The sequence below is a fragment of the Vulpes lagopus genome, chromosome 2, assembly GCF_018345385.1.
Source record: "Vulpes lagopus strain Blue_001 chromosome 2, ASM1834538v1, whole genome shotgun sequence".
Taxonomy (NCBI): domain Eukaryota; kingdom Metazoa; phylum Chordata; class Mammalia; order Carnivora; family Canidae; genus Vulpes; species Vulpes lagopus.
The window spans coordinates 154,814,510-154,842,352 of NC_054825.1; the positions used below are offsets into that span (position 1 = coordinate 154,814,510).

Consider the following 27,843-nt stretch of genomic DNA (forward strand, 5'->3'; position numbering starts at 1 on the left):
ATATCACATTGTGGAGTAGACAGACAATGGGGAGCATGTCTGACGTCTGGATGTTCCCTTTATGCTACAGAGAAGTCACTGACTCACAGAGGTTTAGGGGTCTTTATCATCTCAGAAAATGTTTGCAATTTGATGGTTGAAAATGGCAGACTGTAATGTTTCACTCCTGCTTTCTCCATTATCAGTTCCACTAAGTGTGTGTTCCTGCCTGTGGATCCTTCACATCCCCTCTCCCCTGAATTACCTGCTCACACATTTCCTACTTTTCTATATGGAGTCTACTGTCTTTCCTCTTGAGTTCTAGGAGCAACTTGATTGTATTGAGGTTGGGTCATGCCGGGAGCAGCTGGGCAAGAGGTCAGCCCTGAGGGTCAGGACCAGGTGTGGAGAGGAGTCCAGGCCTGGGTCCAGGCTGGGCTGTGGTCTGGGCAGGGTCAGTGCCCAGAGTTAGGAGGAGATGGTGCTGGGGTGTGGACGGCGGTGGGGTGGGGCCAGGGGCAGGGTCTGGGATCAGGACGGGGTCAGGGCACAGGGTCAGGTCAGTCAGGTCAGGCCGGGGTCAGCGGCCCCCACGATGGGTACCGAGGCGCCGGCGCCCCAAGGCCAAGGCTGGCTGGTGGCTCTGCTCTGGCTTCTGCTGCTGGCCGCGGGCACGCCAGGGTCCTGGCCGGTGACCTCCCACGCCCCGGCGCCCGCTGCGGACCAGGCTGTGGCCCAGGAGCCCCGGCGGCCGGCGGGCGGAACGCAGCGGTTGGCGCCGGGAGCAGGTACGTTAGGGGCGGCGTGTGGGCGGAGGGGTTCCCGGAGGGGTGGGGCAGCGGAGGCTTCATCTTCTCTCTGCCCCTTCCCACCTGGAGGCCCTGGGACACCCCAAACCCCCACACGGGCAGCCACAGGCCCCACTGTGGACCCCCTGGAACGGGGCAGGTAGCAAGGCCCGGCCCTGGGGGCTGGGTCGGGGAGGTCTGCTGCTGAATGAGGGGCCCCGGCAGGCCACCTCCCGGGGGTCCCGGCCATACCCCTGCCCTCCCGCGCCCCCCACCCCGTGTGAGTCCCAGACCCAGGGCTGTTTTCCTTGGCCCCCTTCCTCTTCTGTGAGAAACAGAGCATCCTGAGTCGGGGGAGAGGCTCATAGACTCCTGCCCGGGAACCTCCCTCCCTGAGATGTGGGTGGGGTGGCCCCGGCCTGACCTGTCCTGTGGACAGGAGGAGATGGAGGCGTGCTTGCTGAGGGAAGTGTCTGGGATGCGCCCAGTCCCCGGCAGGTGCGATCAGGGATGTCTGTGTGCCTGGAGACGCTGCTGAGGCCACCCTTGGTTGTCTGGCCCCACCCTGCCACACCTGGGCCCTTATCCCCACAGGGCTTGCTGGCCAGTCCTCAGCAGCAGCCCGAGGCCACCCTGCCATTTTGGCCAGACCTCCTGACCCTTGGCCTTGGCTTCTGCATCTGCGAAGGGGAGGAGGGCCTCAGTGATCGCATCATTTGCAGTCGCCCGTGTCTCTATCATGCAGATGGGGTGGTGGGGGTGTCTCCACAGTGTGTGGGAAGCCCAAGGTGATGGGGAGGATCTTCGGTGGCCGGAATGTGCTGGCAGGCCAGTGGCCGTGGCAGGCCAGCCTGCTGTACCAGCGCTCGCACCTCTGCGGAGCCGTCCTCATTGACTCCCTCTGGCTGGTTTCCACAGCCCACTGCTTTCTCAAGTGAGTTCTCCTTCCTGGTGCAAGCAGAGGGGCCATAGGGCAGCGGGATGCAAGGGGCAGAGCCGTAAGGGGTGACAGGTGTCCAGTGCCAGCTCCTCTGGGCAGTGCTCTGGAGCAGTGTGTGGCCTCTAACCTGTGTCTCCTCCACCTTGCAAGTGCTCCCTGCTCACCTCACCCTCTGCCCTCAGCCCTGCCTGTCCCCCAGCACAGACATGGCCTAGGGCACTGGCAGGGTCTGTCCTGTGGCGCAGACCGGCTGCCTGCCTCCTCGGGCTAGGGGTCTCCTCAGCATATTCCTGGGCATCAGGCTTGGGTCTGCACACATAGCCAGCAGCTGGCTGATTTTTCTTATCACTTCTGCAGAACTGCATGCCCAGGAGGAGCTGTGGCTGCCAGGACCCCCTGCCAGGCTGCCAAGGTGGGAGGTGGGCTCCCTGACCTTCACTGGCTGCTCAGGAGGCTGACTCCTCTGGCCCCCTGGGCCTAGCTGGGTGCTCAGCTTCTGACCAGATGAGGAGGGGTCTCAAGGGAATGGGGGCATCCCATCCCAGGTTAGGGAGCTAGAGCTCAGGCACTGACTGACTCTCAGGGCCCCTCAGAATCTCCCTGTGCCACACAGGAGCCTCTCCATGGCAAGGGGGTGTCTCCATGCTGGCAGGAGAGAAAGCCAATGTGGGTAAGAAGGGTGGCCCCATGGGATCCCTGGATGGCTCAGTGGTTTAGCGCCTGCCTTCAGCCCAGGGTGTAATCCTGGAGTCCTGGGATTGAGTCACACATCGGGCTCCCTGCATGGGGCCTGCTTCTCCCTCTGCCTGTGTCTCTGCCTCTCTCTCTCTCTGTGTCTCTCATGAATAAATAAATAAAATCTTAAAAAAAAAAAAAAGAGAGAAGAGTGGCCCCCTAGACAGGGAGGGAGGTCAGGAGACGTGCGGTGCCCCCCACCTAGTGGGCATGGCCCAGAGGGAAGGGTCTGGGCCCCAGGAGAGAGGAGGGCTTTCCAGGTGGCGGCCTTGCATGGTGAGAAGTTCGTCACTCACGTTCAGGGCACAGGGTGACATTCCATGTCCTGAGCTCATTTGCTGGTGTAACAAATCTCCTGTGAATGCTTATGACCAAGTGGACAAGCACCTGTCAGGAGGAAGGGGCCTATGGGAGGAAGGGCCAGGAGGAAGGCTGAAACTGGGCCGTGGGGAGCTTGCAAGTGTCTGGGGAGAGCTAGGTTGGAGCTGGAGCTCCTCTGTGGAATGAAAGACCTTGATGTGAGGCCCCACAAAGGAGCTTTGAGCTTGAGGAGTTGCTCCTCCAAGGTGAGGTGGAGTGGGGAAGGTATGGGGCTGACGCTGGGGAAGGAGATTCATTGGCCTCAAAACAGTTGGGAAGAGGAGACAAAAGCTGCCTCTGGAGGGATGGGCACTTAGATGGGGGTACGGAGTGCGCTGGCCCTGCTCAGAGGTGAGAGTGACTGTGCTCTCCTCCACCAGCAAGTCCCACGACCCAGCGGACTACCAGGTTCTGTTGGGAAGCACCCAGCTATACCAGCACACCCAGCACACACAGGAGATATCCCTGAGCCGGATTATCATGCACCCAGACTTCGAGAAGCGTCACCCCTTTGGGAGTGACATCGTCATGCTGCAGCTGCACCTGCCGCTGAACTTCACTCCCTACATCGCCCCCGCCTGCCTTCCGAGCCCTGGCATGCAGCTGTCAGGCAACCTGTCTTGCTGGATCACCGGCTGGGGGATGCTCAGCGAGGACAGTGAGGGGGTGTGCAGAGTCGGGAGGGAAGAGGGTGGCGTGGCTCTGCCTCAGGGGTCCGCAGGCCAGGGACCACGGGACCTGGGGCCTCTGTGGGGCCCCTGTGCCTCGTTTCTAGAGGCCTGGGCCATGGCAGTTCTGGTTCTGAACAGTGTTTGATTCTAGCTTCTGAGTTCCCTGTGTCCGAAGGACTGTCCCAGTCACAGGGCCATCCAGCCTCTCTCTCTCTCTCTCTCTTTTCTCTCACTCTCTCACTCAGTGTCTCTCTCACTCTGTTTCTCTCACTCTGTCTCTCTCTCTGGCTGGTTCTTTCTTGAGGGCAGGGACCAGGTTTTGGGGCAGAGGGCGTGGTATGGCTGGGCTTCCCCACAGCACGTGTCACCCGCCCCTTCTCGTTGACACAGAGCAGCTGCACTCGCCCTTCCGCCTGCAGGAGGGGAAGGTGGGCCTCATCGGGAACAAGCTCTGTAACGACCTATACAGACAAAGACTTAGCAAGAGCACAGCCTACTCTGTGCAGGACGAGATGCTGTGTGCCGGGGACTTCTCGACAGGGAAGGCCATCTGCCAGGTGAGTGAGGCTGTGTCTCTTTCTCCCCTGCCTGCGCCGGGCTCTCCCTGAGCTAGGACAGCCCCTGGGATCCCCACGGCATTTCTTGTAGGGCATTTTGGGCTTTCTAGTGAAGTGTAGCAGGTGCGTGCAGTGGCTCGGCTCAGTACACATGTGACCCACTTACGTTGGTCACCTTCTGAGGTTGCCTTGCACACCTCAGATCGCACTCGGAAGTGTCCCCATGTGGGGCTCCTTGGCGGTGGGTCTGTGACTCAGCTGTGCCTGTCACTCATGCTGGGCGTCGTCTGCTCCCACTGCGCTGTGGGGCTTGGTCGCGTGTGTTGGGTCCTGTCGCCACTTCTGCCCCTGAGGACGATTTTCGGAGCTTCTGAGTCTTTGGTCCCCTTCATTCCAAGTGTTTCATCTACACCTGGTCCTCCTTGTATCCACAGCAGCCCATGACTAGAGTAGTCCCAGTGAAGGTGTGCAGAGGCCCGGCTCTGGCAGGTGTTTGCAGACCTCGCACTGCAGACGGGCCGGACCCCTACCAACTCCGGGCTGTCTCCACCTTTGCTCATTTTGCTGTGCAGGCATCGTGGTATCTTACAGCAGTCTAATTTGTGTTTTCCTGTGACTAATTAAGTTAAATAAATTCTCCTATGTTTGTCGTCCTCGAGTGTCTTCTTCGGTAAAGTTTCCTTCCTGGTTTTTCCTCCTCTGACTTTTCTGTTGGGCTGTCCGTCTTTTTCTTTCAGGAGCATTTTGCACTTTTGTATGTTCTGTGTAGGCGTCCATGGCTGGGCGTGTGGACTGTGAGGGTCTCCTTCCCCTGTGCACGAGGCCCCATCCTGCAGGTGGGCCAGGAGGCCAACGAGGAAGCATGGCCAGCCTGATATAAGGCAGCTCGGCTAGTCCTGCTGGTGCTCAGATTCCAAGCCCACCGGGCTTCCGAGCTTGCTCCCAGCCGATTAGCACTTCAGGCTCCTTCACGGAAGGGACCCAGGAGGGGAGGGAAGAGGGAGTAGGGGAGAGCTCTGCCCTGGGGCTCCAGGGGCATCTTCCAAGCCTGTGTGGGATTCTGAGGCCTCCTTCATGGGAATGTTGAAAGGATGGTGTAATGGGCTGGACACTGTCCCCCAAATGCGTGTCCCTTTGGAACCTTGGGACATGACCTTACTGGGAACTATGCAGGTGGGATTAGAGTCTCTAGATGAGACCGTTCTGCATTCAGAGGGGCCCTACATGCAATGACTGGTGTGGAAAGATGGAAGGAAAGGCTCGGAGACACTGAGCTCAGGCTCTGGCCTCCAGAGCAGGAGAGGTCAGTTTCTGAAGCCCCCCTGGTTTGTGGTTGTGCGTGTTGGTGGCCACAGGAAACAGAGGGGAGCTGAAATGGGCCTGGGGGGAGGCCTCACTGACCGCGCTCTCGCTGCTGAGCCAGAGGAGGAGGCCCAGCTGCCTGCCCTCCTGCTGGGAGGTTGACCCGGTTTCTGGGTTCCCGGGTCTCAGCTGACAGCATGGATGCTCCCATGCCACCTCCTCACAGGGCCAGCTGCACCCAAAGCTGAGGCGAAGGGCCCAACCTGCGTCCCCACTTGGCTGTCACCCTGGCCCTCCCTTCTGATCCCTCCCCGCACTTGCCCTCTCCTGTGGAGGCCCTGCCTGTGGAACTCGGAGCCGATGCTCTTTGTCGGCCAGTGGGCTGGATGTCCCTAGTGCCCTTGGCCCAGCTGATCAGGACACCCAGGAGCCCCCTCCTCCCTTAGTCTGCCGGTCACACAGCCTGTCCATGAGATTCTGTCTGGACATGAGATTCCGTCTGGACCCGTCTGCCAGGCCAGCTGCTCTGGGGCTCACCCTGCTCTCTTCTTTCCCCTGAAGCGCCCCTCCCCTGCGCAGGGCACTGGAAGCTGCTCTGAGGGCAGGATGGGGTGGGGGTCGTTGCAGGGTGACTCCGTGCTAGATTGTGGTGGATGGACCCGTGTCTGGTCTCAGTCTGTCATTTGTCAGTGCTGGGACCCCGGCCAGCTTTCCTCACCCAAGAACGGGGTGCTGAGCGCATCCCCCGCTTGAGGCTCTGGAGACAGTTCACTGTGGCGCCTGTTCTGTGGGAACACGTGTTGGCCTGCGTTCTCCAGCTGATCTGCCTCCCGGATCTGAGCTCCGTGTGTCCTCTTGGGCCCCGCCGAACGCACGCACCCTTGCTCTGTCCCTGCACTGGTGCCAACCAAGGAGCGCTTGGCACGGGCTACGTTGGTGTTGGGGTTTCCTCTGCCTGCTGAGAGCCCCGTGGGAGCCAGGAGGCCCTCTTGCTGGGGGACCTGAGGGTGGGGGTGAGGTGTCACCACTCTCCCGGGAGCCTCTGCAAGAGTCTGGGGGCCTCAGTAATGCACCACCTCAAACTGGGTGGCTAAAGCAACAGATGGTCATCTGACATTTCCAGGGGTCCACAGTCTAGAATGGGAGGAGGGGGTGCCGCTGGTTCCTTCAGGAGGCTCACAGGGGGAATCTCCTTGCCTTCCTCAGCTCCCAGGCCACCGGCACCTCGTCCTCAGAGCACACGGCTCCTTATGGGACTGTTTCCTGCCCACCCACCCAGACACCCCAGGACAACCTTCCTGTTTCCAGACCCCCAACTGGGCCACGGTCCCTTTGCTGTGTGTGGTTGCAGGTTCCAGGGATGAAGCCGTGCACCTGTCAGGGTCATGAGATGGCCACACCCGGTGCCCTTGTTTCTCCCTCAGGCAACCTCCCCCAGCCCTCTGCGTCAGCCATCACCGTTGAGCCCAGCGGCCTTCCCCGCCTGCCTCGCACTGCCTGGACCTCCTGGGCTCCCACAGGAGCCCTGCCCACCCACTCTGCTCCCTTCCCTTAAAGACCACCCCCCACACCACTGGATGGTACTGAGTCTCCCTAACCCACTCCTCCAGGAGCGTCCACCCGCTGCCACCCACATCCCCAGCAGCTTGGGTCCTGCCAGAGCCCAACAGACCCGAGTCCTCACATGGGCACACGCGCGGGTCTCCCTCCCAGTTCCTGGCCGCCCCCTCCCACGGGGACCCAGGCCGCCTGCGCAACCTGCGACTTTCTCTCCCTACCCAGCAACAAGAAAAGCTCTGATTTCCTCCTCAGGCCCTGTGGGCTCCTTTATCCCAGATCTGACTGTGACTCTGGCCGCCCGGGCTCCTGCCCACTGGCAGGGAACCTCCTGCAGCCCATGCAGCAGCTCCTCTTGGCTTGTGCCAGAGTGTTCCCCGGGCCCCTCAACCACTGCCTGCACCCCGCCTTCCGGGTCCTTACCGTGTCCCTCCCTGCACCCTGACCACTCCCCATGCCCCTGAATCCAGTGGCTGGGTTGTCTACTCTTCGGTGTCTCTGCTCAGGGAAGCCCCATCCGACTGGTTCCCCAGCTGACCTCCCCACCCTGTCAGAGAGCTCACGGGCCTGAGGGAGGGTCCCCAGCATGAGAGCCTTCCTTTGGCCTGTGAATTAAAGGGATGTCTAGCTGGATGACCCTGCCTGGCCAGCATTCAGGGCTCCAGGGACTCCCAGTGGCCCTTAGGGGACCCCGCCTGCTGCCCCTGCCCCCCAGCAATGTGGGCTGTCTCCACCAGGCCTGGCCTGGGCATTTTTAGGACATGCTTGACCAAGAGGCTGAGAGAAAACCGAAGTCCCACGTGGATGAGAAGGCGGGGTACCCAGGGGGATGTGCTACAGCTCCGACAGGGTCGGGGAGGCCTTGGCTGGCCAGGCTCCACTCGCAGCCAGCCCCCCTGGCCTGTCCTTGCAGCTGCCCCCTCTAGGCCTTGGGCAGAGCTTTGTGCCAGTGGCCAGCCACTCCCTGGGTGCAGGGCAGAGGGCACAGTCGTGGGGGCCGTCGTAGCCCCCTGAAGCGCAGTTCCCAGGCCCACCCCAGCGGACCAGACGGTACACAGACTCTCAGGCTCATGAGCCCCACCTGCCCACTGCTCCCAGATTCTGCTCACTCACACTAACTATCCTCTCTTTCCCAGGGTGATTCCGGGGGCCCCCTCGTCTGCGAGCTCCCCACGGCCTGGGTTCTCATGGGGCTGGCCAGCTGGGGCTTCGACTGCCGCCACCCCATCTACCCCAGCGTCTTCACAAGGGTTGGCTACTTCTCCGACTGGATCCATGAGATCCAGATGCTCACACCTCCTCCTGATCCCACATCTGCTCCTCAGACCCCGTTTCCGGGCCAGCCTCTGCAGACGGCCAGCTCCTCTGGGCGCCCTGCAGCCCTTGTGCCTCCCCAGACCTGGCTCTTGCTGCTGTGTGCATTCAGAGACCCCCAGCAGGCCCTGCAGTGACCCCTCCCCACTAGCCCCAGTCAGCTCTCTGCCTTGGGCCCCAGTCTGGTCACCAGAACCTTCCACACCTCCCCACTTCAGCCCCACTGGCTCTCAGCAATTCCCTCTCCTGGACTTTCCCACCCATCAGCTGCCACCCGCCAAGCCAAGCCAGAAAAAAAACAAAAATAAAGACTCATCCTGTTCCTGTCTTGGGACCACACTGCCCCTTCCCTAGAGGTCAGGCATGTGGCTTCCAGTACAAGGAAAGGGGACTGGTCAGGAGACCGTCCCCAGATGGAGCTAGGGCTGCCAGCTGGGAAGTGAGCAGGCCGTCTCCACTCAGACTCTGCTCCTGTCTCGGGGAGCACGGAGAGCGTGGAGAGCACGGAGAGCATGCAGGCCTTCCCACGAGGTGCATCAGGCAGCTCAGGCCTCATAACAACACCTGAGTCCTCGGCTGAAACAGCAGGAACATATCTTCTCCCAGCCCCAGGGGCTGGAAGTCCAAAGTGCGGCCTGGGCAAGGCTGGTTTCCCCGAGGCCTCTCTCCTGGGCATGCAGACACTGTCCTCACGCGGTCATCCCTCTGGGCCTGTCTGTGACTAGATCTCCTTAGAATGACACCAGTCATAGGGGATTAGGGCCATCCTGGTGACCTCGTCTACCCTTAACCACCCCTGCAAAGACACATTCTGAGGCGCTGGGAGTTAGGACTCCAATATAAGAATTTTGGAGAACGCAATTCAGCCCATAATCAGAAGTCAGACACTTTATGGGGTGTCCTCAGAGCAAGAGTCTCCTCCAAAGTAGAGAAATGTCAATCCAGGACTTTAGGGGAGGGACTCCCAGTGCAGGTGGAGGGAAGCTCCTGGATTGCAGGTGATTCACGGGGACTGGGGTGCATGGCTGTGAGGAGGGGAGTTCTGGAGGCAGCAGGAGGGCTCTCGGACTCAGGGTCTAGGAGTGAGTCAGGAACAGAGGAGGCCGATGCCAGACTGAGCTGGCGGTCCTCAAGCCTCTGTTCCTAGAGTGGACTCCCAGCACCTTCCTCACCTCTCCCCATGGCCTCCCTGCCCCCACTCGGAGGGGGCCCGACTCCATGCGAAACCCCTGCTTCCTGGTTTCACCAGCCGGTCTGCCTGTGGTGTCTACACACTTGAGCAGCTGGATCCTGCTGTCACTGTTCCTGCTTAGCTGACCCAGGACCTTGCAGCCAGGTGATAAGTTTTGAAGCAATGTTCTAGGGTATCCTTCCTGCCATCTCCCCTGCAAGGGCCCTGATGCCACCCACAGAGTTCCAGCCTCACAGTGTACCCACCCCAGCCCTCACACCCACAGTAGGGTGGGAAAGCTCCCATTTATGCACATCCAGTACAGACCAAGTGCAGATTCTTTCCAGTTCTGGCATCATCTAACTACCCTGGATCCCTCCTGATTGATGGGCAAAAATGGACTCACGTCCCTTTAACACTGGGACCTCACCGTTACAGGCACTGCCTTCCAGGATGATCTTGGGAGGCCCCAAGAAGGTGTGTCCCCAGGGCTCACACCTGAGTGGGCATTGCTGGCATTCCCTGCCCTAGCTATCCCTCAGGCCGCAGCCCCTCCAGTGAGGGACCCTGTGTCCAGCTGTGTGCCTGCCACTGGCTCAGCTGTCTCTGGAAGGGGGAAGGTGAGCTTTCCCTCCCTCGGTGGGAAATTCACTTCTGGGGCCCCAAGTAGAGCTGTTCAGGCCCCCAGACACCGGTGAGTCCTCTTGCTCTCACAAGCTCAGGGCAGCGTGGGCAGCTCTGCTGGAGCCCTGGCCTCTGCAGTGGTCCTAACCTTCTCTCCTGCCAACCGTGGCAGCCGCAGCTGGCTGAGCTCTGGAGTTGGATGTTTCCCTGCACCCCCCTCCCCACCCCTGGCAGGCACTCAGACCTCATCCCACACATACCTCACCTGCAACCAGCTTTGTGCTCAGGATTATTATCTTGCTTTAGTCTCCTTTTAGAGATAGTGAAGTTCCTTAGAGGATTCTGTAGCATTTCAGAGGTGGCACGGGTGGTAAGTAGCACAACAGGAACACAAACCTACTTCTGTTTGTCGGGAAGTTGGAGCTCCTTGCTGTTTCAAATCCCAGCAGGCTGCCCTCAGGTGCTGTCACTCTGCCCACCCTCCCCATGGACCTGTCCCAGAGTGGGTCCCAGACACCCACTCCTGAGTCGGCACACTGAGGCAGGTGTGGAGGCAAGGGGCCAAGCGGAGGAGCCAGGAGCCTGGGAGCGGGGCCTGGAGGGGAACATGCAGCATCAGTGGCCAGAGGCACTTGGAAGATCTGCCACTGGGGACTCCCTGCCCCCTAGATGGGACACTGGCGTGGTGGGGCCACCAGCTCTTAGTGCCAAGTCAACTCCAGACACGTTACAGATGTGAGAACAAAGCGATAAGAGTCGCTTAGAGGCTTTCCGTTTCCAGTCTGGAGTCTAAGGAACTCCCAAATCCACAAAATATGAAAACAATCGAACAGACTAAACAACAGCTCTTCTTAGACCCAGCAGAGAACTGAGGTCACAGGGCAAACCATGGCCCAGAAAATTGGAGACACCAGCACATCAGGGATCCCAGCTTGCTCATACTAGCAGAAGAGCTGCTGGAGAGCCCACATGGTAGCTGGTAGCTGGTGGCCCGCCAGAGGCCTGCGTGGACCAGCCTGGGAGTCAAAGGCACTGGGGCCCAGCCTGGGCGGGGGTGGGGGGTGGGGCTGGTACCACACTTGCACAAGGGTTTCCTCCAGTAGCCTTATTATGTTCTCAAGAGTAGGTCAGAGAAAAACCCCTTCCCGATTCTGGTAGGGCAGGTAGCTTCTCCAGACCTGTGGCTTCTTGTCTCTAACTGGGCCTTTCCTACAGGAAACGTTTTCATTTTGATGAAGTCCAATTTTTTCTTATTTCTTTTATGGCTGATGCTTTCGCTGTAGGGTCTAAGAGATCTTTCACAAGCCCTGGCACCCAAAGATGCTCTTCTACCTTATCTTGTAAAAGGTTCAGAGTTTTATATCTTGCATTTAAATTGCTTATCCATTTTGAGTTATTTTTGATATTTGCTAGTAACGCTATCCTCTTTCCATCATATCACTTTTGCACTTTTCTGAAACACCAGTTAACTGTATCTGTGTGTGACTGTTTCTGTAGTCAGTCTCTGTTTCTCTGTCCTGTCCATGGAGCCACATCCCTATCCCTCCACCAACACCACACTGCCTTAACTATAGCTTTATGTCAGGGTTTAAAATCCTCCAATTGTATTCTGCTTTCTCAAAACAGTTTTAGCTATTCTGGTTTCTTTACCTTTCCTCTATAAATCTTGGAATAAACTTGTCTAGATTGATGAAAGAATTCTGTGGAAAGTAGACATTTTACTACATGGTCTTCCAATCCATGAATGCGATGTATCTCTATTTATTTAGGGTTTGTTTGGTTCCTTTCATCAGAGTGTTATTGGTTTTAACATACAGATTCTCTCTTTTTAAAAAAATTTATAGCCAGATATTTCATTTTTTGGAATTATTGCACATGGCATTGTGTTTTTAATTCTGGTTTCCAATTGTTCATTGTTAGTATTAGGAAATACAATTCATGTTTCTGTATTGATCTTGTATCCCGAAACTTTCATAGAGTGATTGTCATTTGTTAAGCATTTTCTTATAGATTTCTTTGGATTTTCTATGTGAACAGTCATGTCATCCATGAATATGGACAGTAATACTTCTTTTCTTTTAATTTGTCTCTATTTCTTTTTCTTGCCATACTACATTGGTTGGTATCTATAGTACTAAGCTGAAAAGGAGAGATGAGAGAATGCCCTGGTCTTGTTTTTGAATTTAAGAGAAAAACATCCGTTCTTTCACCATTAAGTATGATATCTTCTGTATCATTTTTTTGTAGGATTTTTTTGTAGATATTCCTTGATAAGTTGAGGTAGTGCCCTTCTGTTCCTAGTTTTCTGAGTGTTTACCATAAATGCATATTGAATTTTGTTTTATCTGCATTAACTGCTATGACCATGTGGGTCCTCTTCTAATATGGTGGATTACATTGATGATTTTGGAATATTGACCCAGGCTTGCATTCCTAGAATAAATTCCATTTAATCATAATGTATTATTATTTCCTTCCTTCTTCATGTGTTGGTTTTTATTTTGCTAGTTTTTTCTAGTTTTCTATGGTGGAAACTTAAGTTATTAATTTGAGAACGTCCTTCTTTTCTGATATGGGCATTTAGTGCCATTTGTTTCCCTCTTGGCGGTGTTTTATCTGGATCCTACCATATTTTATATGTTGTATTTTCATTTTCATTTAGTTCTGTGTATTTTTTAAAATTTCCTTGAGATCCTTACTTTAACCATGAATTATTTAGATGTATGCATCTTAATTTTCAAATTTGGAGGCTTTCTTCTTATTATTGTCATTTTTATATTATTTAAAGCTTATACTTTGGACCAGTAGAGTAAAATGCAGTTATGTTTCTTTTAGGTACTTTAAATGCATTCTTCAAATATCATTGGAGTAAACTTTTCAAACACTAATATTACATAGTAGTTCTCAGTCTTTTGTATTAGAGCAACTATAAGGAAATGCCCCCAAAATATAAACTCCAGGCTGCCAGAGACATGTTTATCAGGGGAAGAGTGGGAGTTTGTGGGTCTCCATTATCCTTGCTTTCTGGGCTAGCACACAGGATCCAAGGATCCAGAATCCAGGACCCAGAAGAGGGGCCCAACCCTCAAGCTCTAGTGCTTTCTGGTGTCTCATCAGAGAATCCTAGGCCCTGTGTGGGCAGGGATTAGAACTAGCACCATGATCCACAGGACTCAGGCCCAATCACTCTCATCTAGTGAACACTCAGAATGAGGGGAACACCAGCCTCTCCCTTGCTGGTCAGCATCTGATTCTGAGCTTGTGGTTGTAGCTGTGATGTTCGGTAGGCCCATGGCTGAGCCACCAGGCAGGGCTTACCACTTTTGACAGCCTTGGGCCTTGGCTATGGCTATGAGCAGTGTCCATGAAACCTCAGGGAGGCTGGTCCACAGGGAAGCAGTCTTGGACAATTTAACCCTGCCCTCTTGCCACTTCAACAGTCAACATGTTCATTATGACCCCTGACTCCTCGAACCCAGATAAAGGTGCAATTTCTCATGAGGTTGCCCATCTTTTATTTTTCACCATCATTTCATAAGAAAGGACATCCTAACCCCAATTGACTAGAAGCACATCTTGCAAAACAAGCAAGCTTGCCCTAAAACGAGACTTTTAGTAACCTTTGGTTTACCTTGATCTGTATTATATACAAAAGGTCGACTAGTACCTGCCTTTCTCTCAATCAAGCCACCACCATGCTGCACCTAGGATGAGGTATCTCCTCTGCACACCCTGTATGTGGCAGTCACTTCCCTGATTCCACGAATGTGTCGTCCACTTAAACTATTATTTCTTGACATTCTTTGCAACTTTCAATTCCAAAGAAGGGGAAGTTCTTTCTGTGGATCAGAGAAGAGCAGGAATACATCTCGTCTTGCAGCCCATGCTCCTAAAACTAACCCAGTCTCTTTAAAGTCCTTGGTCTTTGGGGGATTCCTGGGTGGCTCAGCGGTTTAGTGCCTGCCGTTGGCCCAGGGCATGATCCTGGAGTCCCGGGAGCGAGTCCCACATCAGGCTCCCTGCATGGAGCCTGCTTCTCCCTCTGCCTGTGTCTCTGCCTCTCCCTTTCTCTCTCTCTCTTTGTGTCTCTCAGTAATAAATAAATAAAATCTTTATAAGTCCTTGGTCTTTCTCTCTTGAAGGCCTTCTTGGGTTCTACACCAGTGGGCTGGTGACTTAGGCAAGATGTCACTTTTCCCAGGTGTGGAGACCCCTTCGAGTGTCTGGGGGCAGATGGTGGGGATCACTGGATGTGACACAGGAATGCAAGTCAACTTCAGGGGTGAACCCCAGGGAAGAGTCAGTACATCAAATGCAGGGCACAGAAGTGAGAAGAGGCCCCTTAGTGTGGAGTTATGAGCAGCCACTCTCAGAGAGGGTGAGCCTCCTCAGCTCTGCTTCCCATGGTGGCAGGTGGAGCCCCAGGTCTCTTGCACACAGAGCCTGGGGCTTGCTGGGAGCACCTGCCAGAACCTCTGTGGGGATCAGGGACCAAAAGCAACTTGGGAAGTCGCTCCTGGGAGGATTTACCTGTCCTGAGCCTGTGGCGTCCATCCCCCAGGCCAGCACCCCCACCTGTCCTTCTGGGGTTCCGTGCCCACAAGCTGCAATCCTGACTCCTATGTGTACGATTTCCTCAGTGTATGCAAGCCAGGCCTCAAACACCTGGCCTGAGGATATAGATAAGCAGGCAAAGCCCTCTGATCCCCTGGTGAAGCAACGACAACAGAAAGGTGGGCTCTTCAGAGCAGGGCCCAGGGGGCAGGGAAGTGGAGGCAGAAACCTAGGGAAGCTGGAGCCTCACAGACGGACGTGTCACTTGTGCCCACCTCCTTGTCTCCCTCAGTGGTACCCGTCAGGCTCTGGTGTTGGCTCTGGGCTTGCAGGGCCCCACAGCACTGGCTGTCACACTCACTTGCCTCCCAGGATGAGCGAGGTCCCGAGGACATGGAGCCTTACATGACAGGTGCGGTGACAAGGAGGTACTTCCCGGGCCACATGACAGGACACAGCTTCTCGGGGCACCGGGGGCTTCAGACTCAGCGTCTATGTCCGGATTGTGAGTCCATTGATTCTGGGGAGCACGGCAACTCATGGGGAGCAGATGATCATACTGCGGCCACACAGCCAGGAGCTGCCAGCTGCCATGGCCAGGCACACGGCGGGGTTCTATTTATGGTGCAGCCTGTAGACGCTCTGCCGCGGGAGGTGACCCAGGGTCACCGCTGCCTCCTGCCCGTCTAAGCCAGAGGTTCTTAAACCTTTACTGAAATCTCTGAGCCTACCCCTACAGCCCAAATCTTGCGCAGATTGTGGAGGGGTTCACGGGCTTTTTGACAGAATTATTAATCAAAAAGGAATCAAAATGTGGAGATTTTGAAAGCTCTCGGCCTCCTCCTCCTCCAGGGCGAGGACAGGAAAGCTTGCTTATGGGGTGGCTGGGCCACATTGCAAAGAGACGATGGGGGTGGCTCATGTGTTTAATCAGTTGCCCCACAGATGCCAGCGCCAGCGCCAATGACAGTGCCAGGGATAGGGAAGGCTGACGGGGTTCTTGGGCTCTTCACACGGGAGAATAGAGCAACTGGGCCATGAACTTGTGCTTCCCTTAGAGCAAAGGGAAAAAGGACCTGAAGGCAGTACAGACATCATCAGGACAGCAAATCTCAGCATGGGCCCACAGGGCCCAGGCCTGGGGACCTCAGTTTCCAAGGACGAGACTGCCCCCGTCCCAGAGCTGCAGGGTGAGCAGCATCCCACAAGCTGAGGGCCTGTGGCTGCTGCCACCATATTCCTGCCTCCCTGGTCCTGGAGTAAAAGCTTTGCACCCAGAAGGTTACACTCACACATTAAGGTCTAATGGGATTTGCAGCGCTGAGCTTGGACCTGCTTGGGGCCCCTCACCCCCTCCCTTCTTCCCATTTTTTCCTTGTGGCATGAGAGTATCTATCACACGCCTGTCTCACCAGCGCATCTGGACAAAGGAAAAATACCCTATGATTGCACTCACACAAGTATCTATGGTAGTCTGAACCATAGAGACAGAAAGCGGAAAGGTGGGGGCTGAAGCCTGGGGGAGGGGGAGGCGGTGAGAATCCGTGCTTAACGTGTGGAGAGTTTCACAATTGGAAAAAATTCTCGAGATCTGATGCCAAAAGCACAAACAACAGAAGAAAAAAAATACATACATTGGACTTCATTAAAATTAAATGCTCTCTTACTGTGAGGGACTCTATTCACAAAGTAATGGGCAGCCCACAGAAGGGGGGAATATTTTTGCAATCATCTCTCTAAAAAAGACTTTATCTAGAATATATAAAGAACTCTTACAATTCGATAATAAAGGACAAATTAATGAATGGGCAATGGATGAATGCACATTGCTCCAAACAAGTTACAGAAAGGTCCATAAGCATCTGAAAAGATGTTCCACATCAGGGAAATGCAATCCAAAACCACACTGAGATGCCATGAAGATGGCTTCAGAACCACAAAGATAACAGTTACCAGGAAAACAGATGATGGCGGGGAGGTCGCCTGGGTGGCTCAGCTGGCTAGGTGTCCAACTCTTGGTTTTGGCTCAGGTCATGATCTCAGGGTCCAGGGATCTTGGTTTGGGCTCATTGTGGAGGCTGCTTGAGATTCTCTCTCCTTCCACCCTTCCTCCTGTGTGTGCTCTCTCTCTCTTTCAGTCTCTCAAATAAATAAATATATCTTAAAAAAAAAAACAAACCCAGATGATAGCAAGCATTGTCTAGAAGTGGAAAGAAAGTGGAATCCTTCTCCACTGCCGATGGAGACATTTAAAATGGTACAGCCACTTTGGAAATAGTCCGACAGTTCTTAAAAAGGCTGAATATACAGATGCCACATGACACAGCCTTTTCCACTTCCAGGTGTGTCACCACGAGAAATGAAACCTGTGGGATGCCTGGGTGGCTCAGTGGTTGAGTGTTTGCCTTTGGCCCAGGTCGTGATCCTAGAGTCCCGGGATTGAGTCCTACATCGGGCCTCCTGTATGGAGCCTGCTTCTCCCTATGCCTGTGTCTCTGCCTCTCTCATTGTGTCTCTCATGAATAAATACATAAAATCTTTAAAAAAGAGAGAAATGAAATGTGCATCCCCGCAAACACTTGCACACACACATTCACAGCAGGATTTTCATATTAGCCAAGTGGTAGAAATGACCTAAGCAAGTCAGCCAATGAATGGGTTTGACAAAGAGTAGCATCTCCACACAATGGAATAGTATTGGGAATGTGTGAAAGCACATGGCACCCCTTGGAATCACTGTCCTAAATGAAATGTGAAGAGATATGAAAGGCCACATGTCGTATGACTCCACTCATATGGAAGCGAGGGTACGTGGGTCTGCGGAGACAGAGGGGGATGAACATAGGGCTGAGGCCCAGATGGGGAGACAGGGTGACTGTGACAGGGGATGAGATTTCTTTTGTAGCTGATAAATTCTAAAATTTATAGTGGCAATGGTAAAAACTCTATAAATAGGCTAAAAGCTATAAACCATAAACTTTAAACCAGTGAATGGTATTCCATGCAGATGTCTTAATACAGCTTTTATATTATAATTGACTGGGTTCAAAATAGATGTTAACATTGCTTATGTCTATGGATTTTCTATACTGCTTCCTATTGCATTTACACATTTATCTATAAGGTTGAGACATTTAGATGACTTTACCCATTTTCATTAAAGAAGAAAATAACACATGAGAGTGATGCAGGCCGACGATGACTGTGGACCCTGGTTGGATCCCCTAGATTCATGGAGAAGGGATGCAAACGCATCACGGAGTGGGGAGGTCAGTGTCCAGCAGCTGGATCTGGGGCCTCCACAGGGCAGCATTGGCAGGGGGCTGTGGGACTAGTGCCTCAGGGGCTCTCCTTCTCTGCATTAGGAAGGAGCACGAGAGAACCAGCATCTGCTTGGGTCCTGCTCGCAGACTGTGCAACAGGACGGGACTGGCTGACGGTGATGACCCCCTGCAAGAATCAGTTAGGAGCCCTACAGACAGGAGAGCCTCTGTAGTTGGTGTGTGTGGTTGGGGAACAACATTTAATGCCCATATGGTTTGTACGCTCCCCCACAGCACATGTCCCTGAAACATGACCTTCAGAATGAACCAAGACAAAGTACATTCCAAAGGACAGACCATGGAATGAGGGAGGAATCTGAGCTTCAGAGACTCGGGGAGGATGGGACGATGAGCCCTGAGACGGCACAGCCCAATCCCAGGACATTCTACTGAACGGAACACCAAGGGCCCAGGCGTGCACACGAGGCATCCCAGAGGGAAGGGCCCTCGGGACTCCTGGAGTCACATCCAGCACCTGGGTCGATCTCCTATTTTCTAAAGAAATCAGGCAGGTCTTCCCCCACGGCACTGGGGTCCAGCACCTGTTGTGTGCACGCTGTGGGCGGGGACAGAGTGGGGTGACAAGCAGAGGGGGCACCTCTGACCAGCCCCCCACACGGTGTGCATCTGCTGGGCCCCTGAGCCCAGTCCTCTCTCTGGAGACCCAGCTGGATGGGGAAGGGCAGCAGCGGGGAGTGAGGCCCAGAGGAAACCTCCCCTTTGGGGGGACAGGAGGGTGGGGGCCTTGTCAGCACCGCCTGCCTGGACAGGAAGGGAAGGACGTGGGGGAGACCCTGGGGGCGGCCTGCGGATTCTGTGGAGCGAGACGAGGCCCCGCACAAGTCCCTATGTTCACCGAGCTCTTGGCTGGGGGTGGGGAGGAGGGCAGGCAGAGAGCCAAGTGTCCCTAGGACCTGGAAGGCCTTCGCCCCATCCTGCTGCAGGGCCAGCACATCTGTGTGTGGTGAGCGGTCAGGGGCCACGCTCAACCCCACACAGGCCCCAGGACCCAGACCCTGGACGGGAGGCGTCGGCCAGGAGGGAAGCAGGCTGAGGGCCAGGGTGCTCACTCCTGGGACCAGAGCATCTGGGGAGGGCAGGGGACGGAGGGGGCTAGAGCACCCGGTGAGGGTGGTGAGCAGATGGGGGACAGGAGAGCAGGGCAGTAGTGGGGCAGTGGGATCTCCTCCTGGGGTCTTTTGTCTCCCAGTCTCTGCTCAGCTCACTGTCACCAGCTAAGCAGAAGCCCTCTCTGATGTGTGTGTGGGGGTCTGTGCCAGCGGGGTATACCAGGGGGGGCCATGAGGAGGGCCTCTCAGCCTGGGTCCCAGCCCCCACCGGCCCTGGACCTGTGGACTCCTGGCCCCACTGCCCTCCAGGTGTGGGTCACGGGCTGTCAATAAGAACTGCTTTCTGCGTGAATACAAGTGTGTGTCCTCAACTGTTCATGCAGGGGGCCCCCAGGAAGGGGGAGCAGTACCCAGGAGTGTCCTTGAAGACCCAGGGACCCTGGCCAGTACCCTTGCACTGCCACCACAGCATGGAGGCCGGAGGAGATGGTGTGGCCCAGAAATCCCGCCAGGGCCCTGGTGTCCACCCCAGGGCGGTCATTCCTGCATGCACAGCGGGGCAGCGCCACCCCCCCAACCTCCCTCATCTATCCCCGTGTCCGTCCTCTTGGGGACCATAGGATCCCCACAGTCCCTCCTGTTGTAGCGACCCCCGCACCGGGACTAGAAGATGCTCCTCCAACCAGAAGGCCAGAGGCCCCCACGCCAGGAGCCCCACAGGAGCTGAGGATCCCCGGGCTGGAGGCCCTGCCTCATCCTCCCTGGTGGGGAGGTGGAATGGTGACCGAAGCCCCAGAAGGCCCGCTCAGGCCCTTCTTTCGTGTGGGGGCCCCTGTCGGGCACAACCTGGACACCCCCAGGAAGGCAGCACGGAGCCTTTCTCAACACAACCATCTTTATTCCCAATGTGCACACAGTGCCCAGGGGGCTGCCACCGGGCCCCTCCCTCCCTCCCTCTTCCCCTCCCTCCCTCCCTTTTCCTCTCCCTCTCTCCCTCCCTCCCTCCCTCCCTCCTTCCCTCCCTTTCTCTCTGCCCCCCTGGGCAGGACCAGCCCAGGTGAGGAGGCCTCTCAAGGTTGCAGGGAGCCCCAGGCAGGGGCAGAGGGCACCCCCCCCCTACTGGCTGCAGTGGCGCTTCCTCCTGCTCCCCATCGGAAAGGGGTCACACCTTCTCTTTGGAGGCTGTGAGGGGTGAAGCGGCCCCACGGCCTTGGCCTTGGCCTTGGCCGAATGCCCAGAGCCCCTGAGGTGGGCCCCAGGGAGGGACGTCTTCCCTGCAGGGTCTGGGCCCCCCCACAGAGCCCGCTTCCAGGACTTGGGGGCCAGGGGAGCGGCGGGGCCCAGACCTCTCCTCTGGGGAGACGGGGTCCTCCGCCGTGCGGGGTTGGGGAGGTGGCGGTCGGGCGTGGGACTCTGGGAGAACTCCCAGGGCAGCAGGCTGTGCTGCAAGGCCAGGAGGAAGGCCAGGCTGGGCAGCTCCTCATCCTCACTGGAGCCGACCATGGCCCCCCCAGGGTCCCGGGAGGGAGGGGCCTCCCTGAGAACGGGGGCTCCCCGGGAGCCGGGGCCAAGGGAGGCGCACCTCTGACCCTGGGGAGGGGAGGGGGGCCGTGCGGCCCACGGCGCAGGGGGCTCTGGTCGTCCCGGGGAGCCAGCAAAGGCTCTGGGCCTCCACAGGTGCGTGTGCGCGCGGCTTTGCCTCTGGGGTTCCTGGCCGGCCGTCTCCGGGGCGCAGGCTCCGTCGCCCGCCCCCAGCTGGGCACCCGCCTCACACTCAGGACCGGAGCCCCACCCGGCTGTGCAGTGATGCGGGGGGGTCCGCACGCCAGCCTCCACCTTCAAGGCCACCAGTCTTTTCTCCACCAGCTGGAAGGAAGGAGGTGATGGTGGCCACACAGGTGTGAGGGGGGAGGGGGGACGGTGGCATGGGGGGGGGGAGAGGGAGGGGGGCCCTGGGGGCTGTGGCTCTCCTGACATCCTCCTGGTCCCCTCCCTCCCAGTCACCGGGTCCCCTCTCTCCCCAGGCTCATCTGGTCCCCTCCCTCCCGTGGCTCACCTGGTGCCCTCCCTCCCCAGGCTCACCTCTGCAAGGCTCAATCCTTCCTCCCGTTCCAGTTTCTCAGCGAGGGCCTGAAGGTCCAGCTGAGTTTCCGAGGAAAGCAATTCCGCCAGGAACGTAGGGTGGATGACTGCCTCCACCTGGGACAGAGGAATGGCGTGGGTAAGCTTGGCAGGAGCCCCTGGGGCCAGGATGTGCTGCAGGAACCCTGGAAGGTGCGGATCCCCCCATTCTTCTCCAAAGGCCGGATGATTTAACATCGCAGTCAGTGGATACAGGCATGCACACACACACCCCCAAACTGGTGTGCACACAGACATAAAGGCACACACACAAGTACATACCCACACACCTGCACGCCCACCTGCATGCACACAGGTACACACACGCACGCACACATAGGCACACGTGCACGAACACACGTGCATGCAAACACACAGTATACACACATGCCTGCATGGACACACACAGGCATACACACGCACGCGCAGGCACACAGACAAGCACACACGCAGCTCAGGAACACGGAACGGAGCTTTGTGTCAGAGGTCTGGGCGCAGCCCCGATCCCCGTGTTGGAGGCCAATCCGGGAACCTTCTAGACAGCAGGCTGCGGGCCAGCCCACCTTGGTGATGAAGTCTTCCTGGGAACACAGCTGGTCAATGTAGCTCAGGAGACCCGGGTCCTCGTCCCACTGTGGCTCCTTTCTGTCCTCATCCCGTTCAGCCACTGGGCCCCCCGGGGCAGAGAGGGCAGTCCCCAGCAGCCTGTCCATGATGTCCACGTACTCTCTCACGGCCTCAGGGGGGATCTCCTTGGGCGCCTTGTTGTCTCGGGGCCGCCGGGGTCTGTGTGGCTGCCGGCGGGATGGCTTGGCCCTGGAACCCGCCTTCCTGGGAATGCACGCTGAGACAGAGCAGGAAGGAGGAAGGGGGCGTGAGGGGCTCCAGCAGCGCCTTGGGAGGGCAGCGGGGGGTGGGGGGGGGCTCAGAGGTAAGTGGTGGGGGCGGGACCACCTGAGACCACAGCCCCCGTGGGACGGGGGACGGGAGGGAGGAGCATCTGAGAGCCATACGGGGAGTGGGTGTGACCCCCCCAATGCTCCAAGGGTCTCCCCACACAGCCCACGTCCCAGGCAGACTTGCTGGAGGGACCCCTACGGGAGGGGGGACAGGAGAAGTTCTCCAGGTTGGGACCCGTCCTGACACAGGGCGCTGAGACTCCAGGCTCTCTGTGGCCACGTCCACGTGAGGGAGAAGACAGGCCCGGGGGACAGCGGCTGCCCCAGACCCTGCTGTGGCCACAGCTCCCATGGGAATGTGGGTCCGTACCTGGCTGTGGGGCCGTCCCTGGGGCCGGGGGCCCCCGCAGTTCAGGCTTCGGGGGGGCTGAAGGAGGCAGGCCCTGGGCCACCTTCACCCACTGCAACTTCTGAATCCGCATCTCCTCCTCCACCTCAAACTCCATGAACCTGGAGGTGAGGAGGCCCAGCCGCACTGAGGACGGGGCCCCGCCGGGGAGCCCCCTAAGTTGGCAGCAGGTGGAGGGACCAGGAGAGGAGGGGCCTGGAGGGGAGGCCGTGACCCCGGCCCCCAAGGAGGCAGTCAGCTGGATGTGCAGCCCCTCCCCCACGCTCCCTCGCAGGGAGTCCGACCATGCGGGAACTTGGGGTCACCCCCCATTCCCAGGCCAGCTGGTGGAAGGAGGGGTGAGTCAAGAGCAGGGGAGGGTGGATCCAGGAAGGGAGGTGAGGGGGCCCCACTGGGACGAGCTCGGGCACCCCTTGACCCTGGCCTGGGCCTGGACTGCCCCCCAGCCCTGGGCAGGGGACCCTGACTCACTTTCCCGCCATCTCGTAGTAGATAAGCCGGTCGAAGTTGCTTTTGCTCTGCCACTCCTGCACGGCCCGCCACACGCCCTCCTCCAGCGTCATCGCGGGCTTCAGGCGGGCCAGGGTCCGCAGCACCGGGCTGCAAGCCATGGGGTCAGGGCTCAGGGCTCAGGGCTCCATGGCATCCAGGCCCCGCCCCCAGGACAGCAGAGCGCACCCCCACCCACGCACGTGGCCCAGAGCTGGCAGGTGACTGCACGAAGCAGCCATCCCGGCTGGCCCCGCCCGCACCCCTGCCCGGGAGCACAGCTGACCATCCCCTGGCCTCCTTGGCAGGGATGCCGGGCTGGGCTCGGGGCTCGTTCCTCCTGGCCTCTGCCATTCACAACAACAGTCCTGACATTCCGGGGCCAGACCAGGAGCCCCGTCCTCAGAGGGAAGGGCCGTCCCCCTGAGTTCAGGAGGGACCCAGAGGCCACAGAGAGGCAGGCCGGTGCCAGTCCCTGAGGAGGGACCCCACGCCCTGACCCCTCCCAAGCCTGGGCCTCCCCTTCCTACTGGCATCCTCTGGGACATCGAGGATGGGGCTGCATGTGGCCTCTGCAGGGCCTGGTGGCCGATACCACCTGATGGGCCATCCCCTCCACATGAGAGGCCCCATCCTGTGTTCCCAGGAGACAGGACTACAGAGGCCCGGCTCCCTAACCCTGGCTCCTCCTCTCTTGTGGGGCCCTCTCTGCCCCCGAGGCCCCAGCCAATGGCACCGTGAGGCCCATGGAAGGTCAAGGTCAAGTGGGCTAGGCTCCCCGGGGGTTGGGGGTCCGCTGAGATGGTCACCGGACCAGAGGTGCCTCCCCGGAGTGGCCCCCCCTCACGCCTTGCCCGCCACGCATTGTCCCAGGTCCCCCGGGGGGGGCATGCCACGGGCCCCAGGTACTCACATGAGAAAGCAGGACAGAGCTTCGGCGTCGGGACTCTGTGGCAGGTGCCTGCGGGCCAGGGACTTGAAGCGCTGCCAGCGCCTGAAGTTCTCATAAACGCTCCTGGGGTTACAGGAGTCCTTGGGCGACACAGCGCTCGGGTTGCTGGCTCCGCTGCCCTCCCTGCCAGCCCCGGGGGGCGGCGGCCCGGTGTTTACGAAGTGCTCCAGGGCGCTTAGCGGGGCCGCTGGTGGCAGAGCCGCAGCCAGAGGGCCTGGGGCTGAGATTCCCTGGCCGACCTGGGAGCCCCCAAAGGCCGAGGCGGGTACGCCGGGTACCATCACAGAGGCCGCCAAGAACACGGGTGTGGGACACGCAGCGCCCCCACAGAGTGCCCCCGCCGAGTTCCAGGTGGGGGGGGCCTGGGTCAGGACGATGTTCTGAGTCTGGAGGGGCTCCAATGACCCCTGTTCTGACCCGACCTGCACAATGACGTTGCAGGTCCCGGGGCCCCCAGGGCCGTGGCCAGCGTCTCCTGCCACCAGCGGGATGCTGGGGAAGGATGGCAGCTCCAGGGGGCCACTGGGGGGGAAGGGCCGGTTCAGGAGGGGCGGCGGGGGCAGCGCCCAGGAGGACTGGTGGGGTATGCCGTGAGGGGGTGCGGGAAACGGCTGGGATGGGAAAGGAGACGCAAAGGCGCCCATGTCCGTGGCCACGTGGGGCCGCAGCACTGGAAACGCTGTGGACAGAAGGAAAGGGTGATGGAGTCAGGGAGTGGCAGCCGGCTCCGAGGGCCCCTGGGCCCCTGGGTCCCCGGGGGCAGAGCAGGGACCCTCCCACGAGGGGACTCTATAGGGAGGATGTGCAGCCCCTTTCCCCTGCCCCCTGGGAGGGAAGACCACACCTTTCCGGGCTCGGGCCTCCAGCGGGGAATGACCCTCCCACCCACCAAGACGGCCGGCCTGCCTACGAGAGGCAGCCTCGGGGACCCTGACTCTGACCCCCGCAGCCCAGCAAGCTCCCCTTCCTCCACCTCACCCCACCCACAGCCCGGTCCAGCGTCACAGTTGGATCCCAGGGATTTGAGGCCCGCCCAGATCTGCCCCATCCACCCGCCTACAGCCTTACCTCCTCCTGTCGCCATCCCCCCAGCAGGGCTGCTGCCGCAGGGCAGCCTCCACAGTCAGAGGAGTCCCGTGCAGGACCCACCCTGTGACCTGCTGCAGCAGACGCTCAGGATGCAGGTTGAGGAGTGAAAAGTTTGAATTTAAACGGGTAGAATGTAGGACTCAGGACATTCTGCCCGGGGGAGGGGCGGAGGGCCAGGCCCCGGGTGGGGGTGGGGAGACATTCCGGAGCCAGGCTCTGGCAGGTAGGCAAGAACCCTGAGTTCTTTTCAAATGATACCGGGGCACCCTGCCGGGGGTGGGCCTTCCCGGGCAACTGGGAAGGCTGTGCTCCACATTCACAGCACCACGTGTGCCTCGGTGCCCTCCCTGCTCCCAGTCGGGGTCCACGAACCCAGGCTGGAGTCCCTGCGGCCACTCCGCTTCCTACCTGGCTCCTGACTTACTTCAACAGGGGCTGGACCGTCTGAACCCAGTTTGGAACACAGACCCTGATTACGAAGGCCACGGGGCCCCGAGGGTGTCAAATCAGCCTTGTGTCAGCAGGTACCGCAGGTGTAGCTGCAGGTCGGCCTCCAGCCCCGGGCCGTGTGCCCACCGCCCTGAGGTGTCAGGGGCTGTGCGGCTGCAGTGGGACCAGCCAGCCTCCCTGTGAGCCCCTGGGCGGGAAGGCCCGTCTCTTAAGGGGATGCACAGCCTCCACACAGGAGATCCCACATCACTAGGTTCTGTTCCCCGGCTTATGATGCTGTTGTCAGATGTTGATTTTTAACCTCTTTAATTATTTTAGTGTAAAATTTCAAGCCAGCAATACCCAATACCTTTGTTTGGTTCAAAGTCAAACTGTACATCGTGGAAGGACTGTGACGCCTCTTCCTCCCGCCTCTTCCTCCTGGCAACGCAGCCCCTTTCTCCCAGGAAACCAGTGTCACCTGGTCCTTTAAATCTTGAGAGACATGTAGGATGTGGCTAAAAGTAAATGCAACTATTTCTGCTTTTTTGACACCCGAAAGCATATTTCTCTCTGGTTAAACGTTGACACAGGTTCCCAAATATGTTTCGCATGCACAGTGATTGTCTTTGTTCTGCTACTGTGGCTCTTCTCCGTATTCCTGGAGGTTAGATCGTAGAAGCAGCAGCGCTCCCATCCTTTACAATTCAGAGGACCCTGTAGAATAGGGCGGCCAGATTTAGCAAATAAAAATAACGGACACTCAGTTGAATTGGAATTTTACATAAACAGGGCATCAGCTATTTCCACAACTGTGTCTCATGCAGCATTATTGATATACTCTGAGTGCAAATCTGTTCCTCCTCTATCTAATTTTGCGTTTAGCTGGGCTTTGTATTATATCGGCATCTGCACCAGGAAGGTGTAACGTATTCAGCTCTTCCTGGTCACGAAGAGACCTCAGTGCGTCCTATGTCACTGCCGGTCTAGGCTCAGTGGGGCTAACTACTGAAATAAGGGACAGGAAATCTTCCTCTTCCTGACATTAAAGGACATAAAAACACCCTCTAGCCCTGTTTTTCTAGGTGTTAGAATCAGTACCTGTGAAATGGTTGTGCGCCTTGAGTCAAAGCCAGGAACGTATCCCTTCCCCAGCACCAGCCTCCTCTCAGCCAGTCTGCCCTGGTAGCCCTGCTCACGGGCCCGCGGATTCCCCGTCCGCGTGACAGACCCTGCTTCCGCAATCCAGGCTCAACTGCATGTGGAGTCACGGTATCACCTCAGGAACCATCGCACTGATGCGTGTTTTCACGTTGCACATCACCGTCAGCTTCTCAAGGACACAATGAGATGAAGGAGCGTTGGTGTTTTGTTTGTGAGACGACGACTGTTAGGGATTGGCCGAGGGTGACGAGGTGTGCGACCTTCAGAGGCTGCACCCAAGTGTGTTGGGAGAGCAGCTTCACTCCCGCTGTCCCGGGGGCAGAGCTCCTATGGCGGCAGGGTGTTGGGGAAGGAGAGGGCGGTTCAGAGGGAGGGCAGGCTCCACACTGGGCAGGCCCTGAACAAGACTCCTGAGAAGGGGCTGAAACCGTGCCTTGTCCCTGCAAAGGAAAGTTGACTCCGGAGGGCAGGGACGTGTGAACACGTGACAGGGGCCGTCCTGCAGGGGAGGGTGGTGGATGGACTGGGAGTCCCGGGCCTGGGGTTCCTCCGCACCCCCACCCTGTGCTACAGTTGTGTAAGAAAGTATTTTCTCAATTCCCGTCCAACTTCCTCATGGTTTCTCGGTGTTCCCCCCGCTCGCACCCTGACAGGGGCCAGGGAGTATTTACAGAGTACTTCCCGAGCGTCCGAGTCATCGACCGGCCACCCGAGGGAGTGAGCCGCACGGTGGGGCCCTCTGGGACACATCCCAGGCCGTGCACACCGCGCAGCCCAAAAGGCCCTCCACGCGCACCCCTCTGTCTACCCCCTCTTCCTCGACGTTCGTTGGGGACACGAGCTGAGAGCAATTCAAGCAAATCACAGTGAACTTTATTTCAAAAGTCCCTGTTGGGGACTGAAACAATAAACAACCTGGCTGAGAACCCAGGGCTTCTCAGGCCTTGAACTTTCATCACGGGAAGCCGGAAACGGTCTTCGACCAACAACCTCCCATTAGAGAGATGTTGAGGCAAAATGTTGCACTCAGGCACTCGAGCAAGCAGTGTCCTTTTTACACCCCCCCGCCCCCCATCCAGGAATTCGACCAACTCTTTACAAGATTCTCACTCATGGCTCAGATGCACACTCTGAATGAGCCGTCGTGGGGCCACTGATAGAAACATGACACTTGGAAACATTATCTGGTCTCAAATCTGCAGTCAGTTCGGTACCACTTGGAACTCCCTAGAGTCCAGCAGCACATGGAGGCAAATTAGCCCCAACGTAATTGGGGAGGACTCGTGGTAGAGGGAGTGACAGAAATCTCTGGACCCTGATCTCTGAGCATTCCTGCAGTGACCTCT

At 57.7% G+C, this 27,843-nt stretch overlaps 2 protein-coding genes across 2 annotated transcripts; one reads left to right on the forward strand and one right to left on the reverse strand.

The window, feature by feature from the left end:
- Positions 1 to 574: 574 nt before the first annotated feature.
- Positions 575 to 8,340, forward strand: PRSS47 (serine protease 47). Its single transcript, XM_041733603.1, has 6 exons — positions 575 to 767; positions 928 to 1,045; positions 1,513 to 1,701; positions 3,183 to 3,460; positions 3,864 to 4,030; positions 8,026 to 8,340. The coding sequence occupies exons 1-6, from the start codon at positions 575 to 577 to the stop codon at positions 8,338 to 8,340; spliced, it is 1,260 nt and encodes a 419-aa protein (XP_041589537.1).
- An 11,721-nt stretch (positions 8,341 to 20,061) lies between these two features.
- On the reverse strand, positions 20,062 to 24,899 carry NUTM2F (NUT family member 2F). Its single transcript, XM_041733619.1, has 7 exons — positions 24,884 to 24,899; positions 23,777 to 24,494; positions 22,846 to 22,974; positions 22,336 to 22,475; positions 21,630 to 21,910; positions 21,028 to 21,144; positions 20,062 to 20,811 (listed from the first exon to the last, which is right to left on the reverse strand). Exons 1-7 carry the CDS (start codon positions 24,897 to 24,899, stop codon positions 20,062 to 20,064), a joined length of 2,151 nt encoding a protein of 716 aa, XP_041589553.1.
- Between the last annotated feature and the right edge of the window lie 2,944 nt (positions 24,900 to 27,843).

What these genes read in the sequence shown, in the direction of transcription:
- PRSS47 (XM_041733603.1), top strand. Translation starts at nt 575, where the DNA reads ATGGGTACCGAGGCGCCGGCGCCCCAAGGCCAAGGCTGGCTGGTGGCT. An exon ending in ACAGCCCACTGCTTTCTCAA is followed by an intron (nt 1,702 to 3,182) that starts GTGAGTTCTCCT and finishes CTCCTCCACCAG; the next exon opens with CAAGTCCCACGACCCAGCGG. An exon ending in GGGGATGCTCAGCGAGGACA is followed by an intron (nt 3,461 to 3,863) that starts GTGAGGGGGTGT and finishes TCGTTGACACAG; the next exon opens with AGCAGCTGCACTCGCCCTTC.
- NUTM2F (XM_041733619.1), bottom strand. An exon ending in GCTCTGTCCTGCTTTCTCAT is followed by an intron (nt 22,975 to 23,776) that starts GTGAGTACCTGG and finishes CATGGCTTGCAG; the next exon opens with CCCGGTGCTGCGGACCCTGG. An exon ending in AAGGATTGAGCCTTGCAGAG is followed by an intron (nt 20,812 to 21,027) that starts GTGAGCCTGGGG and finishes CCTTCCTTCCAG; the next exon opens with CTGGTGGAGAAAAGACTGGT.